This window comes from Dufourea novaeangliae, unplaced genomic scaffold (genome assembly GCF_001272555.1).
Source record: "Dufourea novaeangliae isolate 0120121106 unplaced genomic scaffold, ASM127255v1 scaffold305, whole genome shotgun sequence".
Classification (NCBI taxonomy): Eukaryota; Metazoa; Arthropoda; class Insecta; order Hymenoptera; family Halictidae; genus Dufourea; species Dufourea novaeangliae.
Window position 1 is genome coordinate 2359 of NW_015374176.1, and position 14578 is coordinate 16936.

Below are 14578 nucleotides of genomic sequence, written 5' to 3' on the forward strand. Positions count from 1 at the left end.
GGCGGGCGCTCCGATTGGCGGTCGGGTGGGACCTCTCGCTCCCTGCCGTGGTCGCTGCCATGGTGGGGAGCGAGGGGTCGTGGGGGGCGGTGTCCTCCTTCTGCGAGACCGTGGTCTCGCGGAAGGAGGACGACGAGCGGGGTCGGGAGGTGACCGGCCCCCGGTCACGGAGTCTCTTGACCCCCACGTTCTTGGGCGTGTCGTCGACGCCCTCTTTCCGGACGATCCGGAGGAGGGCTCGCGACCGCTCGGGCCGACGGACCGGAGCGACTGGTCCGCCGAGCTGGGGGTCACGCAAGAGGAGCACGCGGCGGCCGTCAAGCGCCTCGGGACCAATAAGGCCCCGGGGCCTGACAGCGTCCCCGGCCGGGCGCTGGGTTTGGCCTTACGCGTCCTCGGGCCCCGACTCATGCGGCTGTTTGACAGCTGCATGATGTCGGGGCGGGTCCCGCTGCCCTGGAAGCGGGGCCGGATGGTCCTCGTCCCGAAGAAAGGAAAGCCCGCGGACTCTCCTTCCGCGTACCGGCCGATATGCCTCCTCGACGAGGCGGGCAAGCTCTTCGAGCGCGTGCTCGCTGCCCGCCTGTCGAGGGGCATGTCCGACGGTGGTCCCGGTTTGGCGGACTGCCAATACGGTTTCCGCGGGGGACGGTCTACGCTAGACGCGATAGACCACGTGCGTTCCCTCGCGGACCGGGCAGTTTCCCGCGGTGGTGTGGCTTTGGCGATCAGTTTAGATATCGCCAACGCCTTTAACACCATCCGCTGGGACACGATCGGGGAGGCACTCCGAGACCACGGGGTGCCTCCGTATCTCCGGATCGTGCTGCGGGACTACCTGTCGGACAGGGTGATTGAATACCCCGGCCGGGGCGGCGTAGTCATACGTCGGAGAGTCAGCCGAGGCGTGCCCCAGGGGTCGGTTCTTGGACCCCTACTGTGGAACGTGGGGTACGGCTCGGTGTTGCGCGGGCTCCTCCCGCCCGGTGTGCGTGTCGTCTGTTATGCGGACGACACGCTGATCATCGCGGTCGGGAGAGAGTGGACGAGGACCATCCGCATTGCGGAGGTGGCGGTGGCGATGGTCGTCGCCAGGATCCGGGACCTGGGGTTGCAGATCTCGCCGCCAAAGACGGAGGTAGTCATGTTTCATGGACTGCCTCTGTCGCGGCGGATCGCCCAGGCCTGGATCCGTGTAGGAGATGCCTATGTCCGGGTCGAGGGCCGAATGAAGTACCTCGGCCTCGACCTGGACAGCCGCTGGCGCTTTGAAGGACACTTCGACCGCCTGGCCCCCCAGATTAAGGGCGTGACGACCCTGTTGGGTCGTCTGATGCCCTATCTCGGGGGGCCAGAGGAGCGGGTACGCCGCCTCTACATGGGGGTGGTGCGGGCGATGGCCCTATACGGGTCACCCGTGTGGGCCCGCGACCTAATGGCCGGCCGGCGGGGCCGGCAGCTACTGCGGCGCATTCAGCGCCGCATGGCCATCAGGATCGCGAGGGGGTATCGCACCATTTCCTACGAGGCGGCGGTCGTCCTGGCGGGGGTCGTGCCCTTTCACTTCCAGGCGGAGGGTGACGCCGATCTCTATCGGCGTCTGCAGAGCCTCCGCCGGAACGGCGCCGACCCGCCGGACGACACGGTCGAGGCGATGAAGCGCCAGTGCCGGCGGCTCGCTCGCGAAAAGTAGCGGCGCCAGCTGTATGACAGCGGCGCCGTCCGGCAGCGGGCCGTGGGCGCGGTCCTGCCCATCCTGTATGGGTGGTTGGACCGTCGGCACGGCAGGCTCTCTTACCGACTCACGCAGGTGCTCGCCGGGCACGGATGCTTCGGTGAGTACCTGCAGAAGATTGGAGCTGAGGCGACGGCCGAGTGCCACCAGTGCTGCGCGGAGCTGGACTCCGCGCAGCACACATTAGAGGAGTGCCCGGCCTTCTCCAGGGAGAGGCGGGCGCTCCGACAGGAGATAGGAGGGGACCTCTCGCTCCCGGCCGTGGTTGCGGCCGTGGTGGGGAGCGAGAGGTCGTGGAAGGCGGTGTCTTCCTTCTGCGAAGCCGTCATGCAGCAGAAGGAGGACGACGAGCGGGGTCGCGAGGCGAGCGACCTCGCTCGCCGCGAGAGGAGAAGAGCGAGGCGGGGTCGTGGGCGGGGCCAAGTGGCCCGCGCAGCCGGCCCCGCCGACGCTGGCGCCGGGCCGGTCCCCCCGTAGGCAGGCGGAAGCTTGCGAGAATGGACGGACGCGTGCGTGGACCTCGCGGAGCCGCGGCCACTGCGGCTCTTGCCTGCGCGCACGCGTCCGTCGGGGCCGCTGCGGTCGGGGTGGGGACCCTGACCGCATGTTCGTGCGGCCCGGTTGGGCCGGCGTCGGAGTGCAGTCCCCCGACGCTGGCGGAGTAGCGCGAGGGGGGTGACCGGGGTTCGGTCACCCCTGGGGGCAACATACTGCCCCCACGGAACAGGGCTCCCCGACAACGGGGAGCATAGGCGCGGCGGTGGCGGTGCGTTCGTATGAGATCCCGCCACCGCCTGAGACGGCTGCCGCGGGGGGTTTAGTGGGTGCAAGCCCCACACTACCCCGGAGTTCCACCCCAGGACTCCGGGGTGTGCGTTTAGGCATTTCCCCCGCGTAAAAAAAGAAAAAGAAAAAAAAATGTTACACGGCGTACACGGCTAGGTTAATACTGTGTGACGCAACGTCACTAACGCGTTGGACCGACGGAGAGCACCGATATCGCGGCACGGTCTACCGTACTCTCTCGCTCGCACACCTGCCCCTATAGACCCCTGAAATTCCTCGGCACGCGTCAACACCCACTCTACCGCTCTAGTTTATTTATGATGTTCATATTCCCCAAATAAATATCATTTTTAACTAATTTGTTTAAGCGACATGTTCCTTTTAAAGATTTAGCTCTCCAGTATAAATCCCTATGACCGTTATTTATTATTCATTTCATATCGTTAAATACGATTTTCCTCACAGGAAACCGATTTCTATTACAGTATCACAAAATAATTGCAAATATGAAATTTCTTTACCTCTTCTTGAACATTCTAATTTCATAGCCCTACACTGGGTACCTGAAAGTATTTCATTGAACTTGTGTAGAAGATTTTACTACTTCCTAAAAGACTCCGTGTGATATTTGATAGCCTAAAAAACAGTGTGCCGATACGGGGTTTCGATTTATTTACGAAACTAATCTGACCAGTTGTATTCTTTGACACTAATTTTCAAGAAAATAAAACTTCTGTGTTTCACTTAATTTGAGAGACACGTAGCTGAATATTAACATACGTTCATTATTTAATTACTCGCAATAAATAAAATTTTTGTAAGTAAATAACGTGTAAGTAAATTCATTTATAAAAATTTACCAATTGCCACAAAGTAACTGTACGTGCATATTAAGATTCTTACAATAGGCAGTAAAACTATTCATATTCTCATATAAATTATAAATATGTAAATGTTAATAAAAGCGGTGTATATATTCTCCCACGTGTAGATTTGATAAACTATTTATGAAACTATATCTATTCTGAATTTATCTGTTACAAATATACAAATGTAAGCAAAGATATAAAAACAAATAAACCAAGTGTAGGATGTCGAGCGGGGAGGGAAAGAATCTGGCACGTTTAATAGTGTCGTCGAGGTAACTCCGAATTAGGTTTTAATACGTTTTTATTTAACTATTACTTACAAATAGGAATACAATTGGACAGAGTGGCGATGTAATGTTGTTGAAGTTCAGAAATCGACTGTCTCATCCCCTGTTTGGGACCAGTATTTAAAGGGGTTCCAGTATGGAGGGGGTGGACGTTAGGTTTAAGGAATTTAGAAAAGGATAACCTAGGAAATAGGGATATCATCGGACGACATCTTGGCGACATTAGGAATTTGGAAAAGGGCCGTGTGGGAAATCGGGATATCGTAAAAAGACATCATGGCGTTCTTCGGAATTCGGGTGAAAGCTGTCTCGGCGAACGGTCGGGTTTTTAAGGAGATCTGTATCGCAGGGTTGGTACATGGAAAAACCATCGGGGTAATGAAGGGTTCGTTGGTGACTACCGCGACAATAGTAAGATAGTTTAATGTTTCACGTCGACGGATCGAGACTGACTGTCCCGTCATCGTATCCGTTCTTTATATAAAAGGCTTTCTCACACACACTCACACACACGCACAAACACTCATGACCATCATGGTCTTCGGAGATCGCCGCCGATCACACAGGGGCGGCTTCCGTCTTTAATGTCGCGGACTGCGTCGCAGCGACGGCTCGCCGCCCAACCCGCGATATCTAAGAAGCGGTCGTTCGTCGGCACGGCAAAGCCACGTGCCGATTCTCACCCCACGGTCCCTGTTCACACAAGGAAGCCTCGTGCCGATGCCTACACAAGATTGATTTCCCGTCAAGTTCGCATCGGTTTGCACTTTTTCCCGTCAAGTTCGCATCGGTTCGCATCATTTCCCGTCAAGTTCGCATCGGTTCGCCTCTTTTCCCGTCAAGTTCGCATCGGTTCGCATCATTTCCCGTCAAGTTCGCATCGGTTCGCATTATTTCTCACCGTGTCGCATTTTATTTCTTTGACAACTTAAACATGTATGTGCAAACACTATAATTTCCTTCCTCATCCTAGGCTAAAAGAAATTCTGTCTAAGACGATGATACAATTTTCCTATGCCTTGATGTCCTCCTACTGTGGACTCATGATTCTGTTTAATAATTTTATGCCTTTCGGATTTTGATGGTGTGATTATTTCAATTCTACAAATGGTAATTAAATATTGAGAATCATTAAACACTTCTCTAAAAATTTGTTCTATAGAATTCCATTCAGTAGAGTCTAAATCATTATGTTCCCTCGAAACACTAAATGTTTTTTCACCTAAAGAATTTAACAAATGTTTTAGGATTTCATATGTTCTATATCTAAATTTTCTTGTGAAAGTGTTTTAACTAATAAATGAAAAACAAAATATTTTTCTTCCTTAAATGTTACAGCATCACCAATATTAAACTTATAATAGGTATAATATTTTACTTCTGACTCATAATCAGTCATCATGACATACTCAATGTTAAATTTTCATAATATTTTTAAGATATTCAATCCTATTGTTCTATGATTTTATTATTGAGAACCCTCTGTTTATATTTTCAAGTAGAGATCACTGGACAAAAAATTAAACATTTACCCATACTTTTATACATGTATTCAAATATTATAAGTAACAAATTGAAGAGAATATACTGAAAAAATTAATTGTTTCCTAAGCGTAAATAGTTGTACAATTATATACACGTTGAGATTTTTAATTTTGTCATATATGTAATATTTATAGAAATAATTATTTATATAAAACAGTATTATTGGTTCAGTTTTACTTTGTACTATTATAATAAATTTTGCACTATCACGCCCTAGGAAAACACATTTTTTTAATAGATATTAATCTCATTTATAAACTCCATATGTATGAATTTTTAACTTTTTGCAGCTTTTCCATTTCTATGATCAACCACCTTAAAGACATTTAATATTCTTATATATGCCCAACACTGACTTTGTTATAAGTTTATCTGCTTACATAACTACTTATATTCAATATGAATTAAGCATAATACGAAATGTAGTTGATTATAACATTGAAACATTTTATTAAAACAATATTATATATTCGCTTTCTGTAGTGAAATGTACGGGTGAAACGTGTATTCCGTCCTGCGCGTGCTGGACGACAGAGTGGGGTGCGCGCACGTGTGTGGGAAATACGTGTAAGCGAAGGGCGTTCCCATGCTACAATAAACGGGTCGACAATAAACGAATGTCTACTGTATATCGGTAGTAAAACATCAATGTTTATATTATCGATATTACTTTAAATTCAGCCAAAAGAAATTTTCATAAGAAAGTTAATTAAACTTTTATATCGTTTTCATATATCTTTTATTTATCAACCAATATTTTTCTGGTACACTGCTTAAAAATAATTGATTTAACATTGTACCACATTTTCGTTAACGGAAAAAGTTGTTTCAAATCACCCCAGGAATCACCGCTTTCAAGGACGTACACGTATTTCGGGACATCCTGTATATGTACTTACGTCAGTAGTTTGTGGATTTAAATTGTGAGTTGGTGATACATAGTATCGTAAGAAAATATACACTTTCAAATGGGAATTTAAATTAGAAGTATAGCCACTTATTTTTAAAACTTTCCCACATATCCTGCACTGAGCTTCATGGGCAGATAATTTTATAAAATTTTGCCAAACTGTGCTCTTTGGTGGCATAATTATAATAAAATGTAAAACAAATGAAGATAATAAAAATGAAACAATAAAAATAATAACAAAGCATAAAAAGGATAAAAAAAAAAGTAATAGTAATTAAATGTAGTACAGATTTTTTAAAACAAAACATAATTCGTCAAATTTTATGAACATGAACGCTTTTTCGACAATTTACGATGACATTCGGGTGTTTGAACGCATTTGTTGAAAACACCGTAATACATGACAAAGCAGATATTCGGTGATAGTCAAATGTTACCACGTATTCTATTAAAGTTTTAAACTGGCCCAAATCGAATAGATTTGAAATTGTGACTTGTTTAAAAACATCGAAATCCGTTCAAGAACATCGATGGTTTCGATATATTGAAGTACCAATATCGAAAGAAAATATCGACGTTTTCAAAACATCGATGTATCGTTGCCATCCCTATCTGTCACCAAATAACGTCCTAGACTGAATATTGAAAAACTATTGCATTTATTGGTGAAATAATGAATTGTATTCTGTTATAACAGCATATAGTAATAGCAAAGAATAATTTTTATTAAGTAGTTTGCTGTAAATTTTATATTTCCGAAGTTGTCAAAATCGACATCAAATGCCACGTTGTATCGAATGAGCCAATGAGCTGCCTATAACAGCTGTAACGTGTTCCCGGCAGCAAGTTTTAACATATATTTCTGCAATAATTATTTACAATGAATTGTAGAAAGTATATTATCTTGTTGGGTCTACTTTTGTGTTTAAACTACGTTTGCTGTCAATATAGAACTAAAAACGTGAGAATCTTTTAATTTTTCAGTAACTGTCATTCATACTTAATTGTTCCTATTATTGTATTCGTTTCTTTTTACAATACTGAATGAGAAAATTAGTGAATAATTTTTACTACTACTTCTAAATCTGTTTATATGTTATTTGTAACTTTTCAATACAATAAAAATTTGATTTACATAACCTGAACTCACAGTAATAATGTAAACCTCCGTACTTATCCATTTTAGACCCAAGGTTCTTCTTTGTCAGATCGTGTACAACAATTAACAGAATTAGCTCTCACAAGACCTGTAATAAAATTCAATGGTGCAAAATTTAAGGAATATGTAAGGACTACGCCAAGAAATTATTCTGTTATAGTGATGTTTACTGCCATGGCACCACAACGACAATGTCAAATATGCAGGTAACAATAAGTTTATGTTTTAATTTATCTCACTGTAAATAATTTATAATATATTCTTTTTCCAGGCATGCAAATGATGAATTTGTAATAGTAGCAAATTCGTTCAGATATTTGCAATCTCATTCAAAAAAATTATTCTTTGCATCTGTAGACTTTGATGAAGGATCAGATGTATTCACAATGGTATTTAAACCATCAATCGCTTATAAGAGTTATGTTATGCTTTGATTTTACTTGAATTGTTTTGTGTAGATGAGATTAAATACTGCACCAGTATATATGCACTTCCCACCAAAAGGGAAACCAAAACCTGCGGATACCATGGACATCCAAAGAGTAGGATTTGGAGCAGAGGCAATTGCAAAGTGGATATCTGAACGGACTGATATTCAAGTAATTATATATGATAAAGAAAATGATCATTTCTAACATTTTTTATGTTACCATTAAATTTCTTAACGATTTATAGATTAGAGTATTCAGGCCTCCAAACTATTCTGGTACAGTAGCAATAATAATGTTACTAGTTCTTATTGGAGGATTCCTCTATGTGAGACGTAATAACTTGGATTTCATCTACAACAAAACAATTTGGGGACTTGGTGCACTGGTAGTACACTATTTTATAGATTTTATAATTTATGTAATAATTTAATTTTGAAATAATATTGTTTACAGTTATTTACTCTTGCAATGATATCTGGGCAAATGTGGAATCACATTAGGTCACCACCATTTATACATAAATCAGCTAGTGGAAATGTGGCTTACATTCATGCTTCTTCTCAGGGTCAATTTATTTTGGAAACATATATAGTCATGGTTTTGAGTATCCTTTTTGTCCTATAGAAACGTTTATGAAAAAACTAAGTATGTTGCGTAATACTTTCTTTAACAAAATGCAATTAGATGGAGCAGTGGTGTTAGGTATGATTTTAATGACAGAAGCTGCATCTCGCAAAGGTGATGTAAAAAAACGGCGAATATTTGCTGCGATAGGCGCGGGTTTAGTCGCCATCTTTTTTAGTCTTTTGTTATCCATATTTAGAAACAAAGCGCAAGGATATCCTTACAGGTATAACAAGTCAAAATAATTTTTTATTAATATATAATAATTATTGTTACCAAGTTCGAGTATATTAATATACTCTATATAAGATGAATACATTAATATACTCGGTCTTACGAATTTTCCCAAAAAGTCGATATTACGCCGTACCTAAGCGATGAATAATTGATCTGTTGCAGCTTACTATTCAAGTGAAAAGAGTAAGTAGAGGAAGTCATCATTTGTATATATTGCAAAAGGAACTTTCAACTTGCCCATCGAAATTAAAAACTAAGTTATATAAAAGAAGAATTTGAGTATAATACTTAGGCTCTAATCATTGTTAAAAGTCTTGTAACGTAAGTACATTTGTTTGTACGTAATGTAAAATAAATTAATATTTAAAATTACTATTCTTTAACACTGTTTAAAATGTTGAAGCATGTGTATATGTCTGAAATAAAACATATGGATTTTTTACTCCAATTACTTCCACTATTTCATACATATGTTTATTAACTATACGTTTAACATTACAAACGAAATTTATAAAGCTTTCATAATTATAATAAAGAAATATATTTAATAAATAATGATTATATAATTACAGTTAAAATACTTAGAAAATGTAAGGCAGCAGAATTTTTCTAAATTGTGGGTAATGCTGAAATGTTTTTGTGTACCACTTATGGGTTAATACAGCAGTAGATATCTAAAAATGAAAATTCAAGCAGTTAGTAGTATGCACATTTGTTGCGTTAATGGTAATATGTAATTTTTATACCTGATTTACTAACACCCACATTGTAGCGTAATGAAATGTAGAGCTTTGCCATAAAATTACAGACATTGTTATATAAATAATTATTTCTGTAAGTTGCAAAGCACCTGACACATATTCAAATAAACCACCATGAGGTATCTTATACACTGCAGAATTCATTTCACCATTTTTATCTTTTCGTAAACTACTAAGAATATAATTCGCCTCAAGTTGAACATATGATGACACTATAATAATAGCTCCGCATATTATTTGAATATAAGTAATTTTCTTGTAGGAAAAATAGCCTTCTGAACCTATATTAAAGGATTAAAACCTTTAAGATGTAACTAGATTTAATTATATAATCACATAATGTAAGTAAAACTATTTATATTATAGTACCTTCAACGAATCCTTCGGATTCACCTATAATAGATATTATTATTCCTACATAATGATAAAATCCAATTATGTAATGTGCTATATTCATCATTTTGTTACTAAAAATATTTACGTAATGTGTTTCGTAAAATCGTTTCCAGGAATGAAGTGTTATAAGCAAAGCAGCTGCAAATGTATTTTCTGGAGATACTAAAAGTATGAATGCAAAATGAAATCTAAAAAATTAAATTACAAATTTTTAATTACTTGTGGATTCTGTATCTACCTAATGGTTGTCGATTCGTTCCTAAACATATATTCAATACCCATAAAACATTTTTGGATATGTCTCCTTTCCATAAGTATTTATAAAGTACCAAATATAATGCATAACTTGAAGCTGGTGCAGCAAAAATGTAAAAATGTTTGAACCATCTGAAACGTTGTTGTACGTTATTGTCATATACTATTAAATTAATATTGTTTCACTATTCTAGCTTACCTTTTAGGTAGTTCTGCTTTCATTACGATTGGCTGATAAGTATTATCAGAAAATTTACCATAACGATATGCACGAGTTAGTGCAACAGGTAAATAGGGTTCCACAAAGTTCAGTAGAAAACCAACAATACCAGTAAAAATTGCCGCGAAAATAAATAAAATACGTATAAAATTTATTTCCATTTTGAATTGATTTGTACTGCAGATCTGAGTGTATGACTGAAATCTTGTTTACACTTAGAAAGTTCTTTTACAATATATATATACCAAAGAATAGGAGAATTGTCCCACTTTCACATAAACCAGGTTACTGTAACAATTGAAAGAATATATCTATTATTTATATAACTATACTGAACTAAATTTTGATACTTTCAAAATTTAATTAAGTATAGTTAAATAATGGACTTACTACTACATAGACTTATTTGATACTTTTAAAGAGTGAAATTTTGTGAACAATATACATATGCACAATTTACAAACTTTATTTATATTATAAATATGGTTACATTACAGAATCAAATAACAAAAATTGGTTAGTCTTTATCACATAATGAAAGGACGGATTTCATTCCATGACATATAATATACTGTACAATTCACATTCACATGTATAAGTCCATTTTAACCATCTGAAAATTGTACATTAACTGAACACTCGATTAGTATTAAAAATTAAAAGGTACCTGAGCACAGGTAGTAACAGAAGGCAGAATAAACTCAAAATAATTTTCACTTCATCTTACAGAAGAAAATAAAACTACCATTTTGATTTCAATATTAATATGATTAAGTAATTATATTACATTGATATTCCAATCCGATCTTGGACACGAACTTCGATTCTAAAAATTAAGCGATCGTTTTGCAAAAAATTGGATAAGTCTCGTATTCGAACGAATTCTGTATAACCGAAACTTCGTTTATTTAATTCACAAACTGGCTTCCTGAATGCTTCTAGATCGGGTCTCGACGAAGTTATTTCCCGTATATCTTTTTCACAATCATGTGGATGCACCAAAATAAAGTGCATTATACCACTAAATGGCCAATCTAGACCATCATCATTTTCTGACTTCATTATATGTAAAAGTAGTGACAGAAATTCTGGATCCTTCGAGGATATATTAATTCTAGCACAAATTTTATAACCATTAGGACTAGTGTAGAAACCAGGACTGTAAAACATTTTTAATTGATCATTCATCATACTTTTAAGTTTTTCATGAAATGAATGTAATCTCCAAATATAAACACCATTACAACTACGCAAAAACATTTCTTCTTGATTGAACCTAAGAGAAGTTTGCAAGGTAGTAAGTTGAGTTTTCTGATTAGATACAGTAATGGAGAGTTCTCTGTTTTGCTGTTCCAGTACCACTATCCTTTCATACAAATTCCTAAAAAAAAATATATTTTTCAAAGGTATGATACAATTTTGAAATATTTTATGAAAGTATTCTATATGATAAATAAACATAGAGGATGTACTTCAACAATTGCTGCCATTCTAATGATGGCTCATTATTTGCCAAAGATGCACTTTTGGGTGGTGGGTCCCACAATTTAGATTCAGCAGCCATTGCATTATCATGTTTTTGCACTAAAAATGACTGTGATAATGTTTTTAAAATCATCTACAAAATAGGTAAACAATCAGTTTTTTTTATCACACACACATAATCATACAGAAAGAAAAGAAACTAACAGTTAAATGAAGGCTTATATTTGTTTCTAAATGAACATGCAAATCATCTTCTGTTTGAAAAGCTTCTGTACAGCCAACATTTTTAAAAGGACAATAAATATTTTGTGAATCTGGAAGATTTGTTTTATATATACATTCACTTATATGAACTTCCATATCCACCGGAGATAATTTAATCTCACAGCCAAATTGTTGGTAAGGACAAGGTGTACGTTTTTGTGATATCTCCCTACTTGTATATAAATCTCTGAACAGATCACTTTCAGACCTTAATGGTCGACTATCAACTGGACAACAAGCACCTTCTTTTCTATAAATAAAAATTATTTAAGAAACATTAGTCATATTTACAACTATTTATGAATCTTGTTAATTTTACATATATGAGGTATAACTTACTGAAGCCAAGTGTATATACATTGCGAACAGAATTTATGACCACAAGATGTTAAAACTGGATCGCGCAGCCAAGTTAAACAAATAGGACACTCGAATCTAGGCTCAAGGTATTCTTTCATACCATCACCACACTGCACGTAATAATCAAGTTACCAATAAAAATGAAAAATAAGAATTGTGTTAACGTAAAATGTGAAGCAAAGTTTTAGGAAATATATTGTAAATTCAATGCAACAAAATCCGTTTCGATCAGAAATGAAACATAGAAGCACAGTTGATGACAACATTTGTAACTGTAAATTTAATACACGTGTCTATACATACAAGGATATTTTCTTCACTGGCAGTAGTATGTTCTTTAACGTTGTCTGAATTGGCCATTATCTACAAAAGATTTATAATTGCTTAACTCAACTAATTCTGGAATTAGTTTAATCTTATGGTACAGCATTATTTACATTGTACATACATATTATATATTTAGATACATAATTTTGCCACGAATAAATAAAGTATTTTTGCGTAAACACAGTGATAATAATTTCTTGTTTATAAGATCATTAACTTACTTGGAATTACAAATTACAAATTTCATGTAAAAGCAATCACATTCCGCAAATATGTTGATTTATGCGTATTTGACGTCTTAACACGATTTATTCAAGAAAAAATATTATATTATATTATTATTAAAGAAGCATAAAATTTTCACTTTAAATTGAAACTTATTTAATCTTATGAAAAAAGGTAATAGGAATTACTGTAATCACAGACGAGATTGTACGAGATATAAGAATAAACCTCTGAATAGACCTAATACGGTATTAGGTATTAGTAATACCTTCTGGGACTTGGTGTCCTATAAAAATCACGCTAGTCGAACCAAAGTTTCCGATTTCATGAACTATACATATACGTTCGACACCATGTAACGCACAGCATGGCACAGCATACTGCATTGAACTGCATGTAACGATGCATACACACCACAGTGTTGGTCCAACACATACATTATTAGTTCAGTGATGCCGAATCGTGAATCGTGAGTCGCTTTACCCCCACCACTCTTTTCCTAAGTAACTCATCCACCGATCCACCTCAGTGATGCCAGGACGTGGGATTTTCTCCCACATGGGAGCCTTCGTGCGCATGCGCATGCTGACGTCACAGCTCGACGGCGGTTGTTTCCATAGATGTATCTATGTGCAACAGTAGGTACGCGTAAGGGGCCCTTCCAGTTGTTTCCCGCGTTTTTCGTTAAAGTGAAGGTGAGTCGCGTAATGTTATATAATATATTGAATTGTAGTGCAATATTAGTGTATTACAGTGACAGAAACCAGAAGATGGATTACCAGCAGCCTAGTTCGAGTGGATTGGCGGATAAGAAGAGAAGTAACAAAGGGAAAGTATTCCAATTATCTTGGCTAAAGAATAATATTTTCAAAGACTGGTTAAAATCTGATAATAATAAAAAAGCTTTCTGCACGGCTTGCAATAAAGTCTTGGCATGCGGAAAATCAGAACTTATTAGACATTCGCGGACTCAATTACATATTAAAAATACAAGCAAAAGCTGTGATATCACACCATCTGTTTTATTACCAAAAGTTGATAGTAATTCTGATTTGGACCATGTTAATAAAGTCAAAACAGCCGAAATAAAGTTAGCTGCGTTTTACGCGGAGCACAATATAGCTTTTCAAACAATTAATCACATGGTCCCTTTATTAAAGGAAACCTGTTCAGATCCGCAGGTGGTTAAGGATCTAAAATTGTCACGAACTAAATGTACGCAGATAATAAAAAATGTAATAGGCAAACGCGAAAGCGATAAGCTTATTACAGAATTAAAAATTCAGAAATTTTCAATATTAATTGATGAAAGCACGACTATATGTTTTATATATAATGTTCTTGTTTGAATACTAGTAAGGTTTTCTGCAGTTTTTCTTACTCTCGCAACAAATGTTTGTATTCATGTAATAAATCGGCTGCAGATGTACAAAATAATAAAAAAATATATATTCATTTATTTCCATGTAAATATGTTATTTCTTTTAAAAATATCCTCTTCCTGTAATTTCTACCGTATTTCAATTGTCACGGGGGTCTAACGATACCCCATATTTGAGTGAAGTATATACGTTACTGAGGATTAGGTAGTGCGCATGCGTGGGAAAAATCCCACGTCCTGGCATCACTGAGTGCGCATGCGTGGGAAAAATCCCACGTCCTGGCATCACTGAGTGCGCATGCGTGGGAAAAATCCCACGTC

At 38.8% G+C, this 14578-nt stretch overlaps 3 protein-coding genes across 3 annotated transcripts; 1 reads left to right on the plus strand and 2 right to left on the minus strand.

Moving 5' to 3' along the window:
- Positions 1-6920: 6920 nt before the first annotated feature.
- On the plus strand, positions 6921-8591 carry LOC107192064 (tumor suppressor candidate 3). The gene is made up of 7 exons (XM_015581251.1): positions 6921-7093; positions 7319-7497; positions 7563-7680; positions 7750-7890; positions 7967-8107; positions 8176-8326; positions 8407-8591. The coding sequence occupies exons 1-7, from the start codon at positions 7013-7015 to the stop codon at positions 8589-8591; spliced, it is 996 nt and encodes a 331-aa protein (XP_015436737.1). The 5' UTR covers positions 6921-7012.
- Positions 8592-9164: 573 nt separating this feature from the next.
- Positions 9165-10376, minus strand: LOC107192076 (polyprenol reductase). Its single transcript, XM_015581269.1, has 5 exons — positions 10195-10376; positions 9979-10127; positions 9714-9902; positions 9330-9625; positions 9165-9257 (listed from the first exon to the last, which is right to left on the minus strand). The coding sequence occupies exons 1-5, from the start codon at positions 10374-10376 to the stop codon at positions 9165-9167; spliced, it is 909 nt and encodes a 302-aa protein (XP_015436755.1).
- A 622-nt stretch (positions 10377-10998) lies between these two features.
- Positions 10999-13294, minus strand: LOC107192077 (TNF receptor-associated factor 6-like). The gene is made up of 6 exons (XM_015581270.1): positions 13145-13294; positions 12628-12687; positions 12304-12434; positions 11905-12214; positions 11688-11833; positions 10999-11596 (listed from the first exon to the last, which is right to left on the minus strand). The coding sequence occupies exons 2-6, from the start codon at positions 12682-12684 to the stop codon at positions 10999-11001; spliced, it is 1242 nt and encodes a 413-aa protein (XP_015436756.1). The 5' UTR covers positions 12685-12687; positions 13145-13294.
- Positions 13295-14578: the final 1284 nt, after the last annotated feature.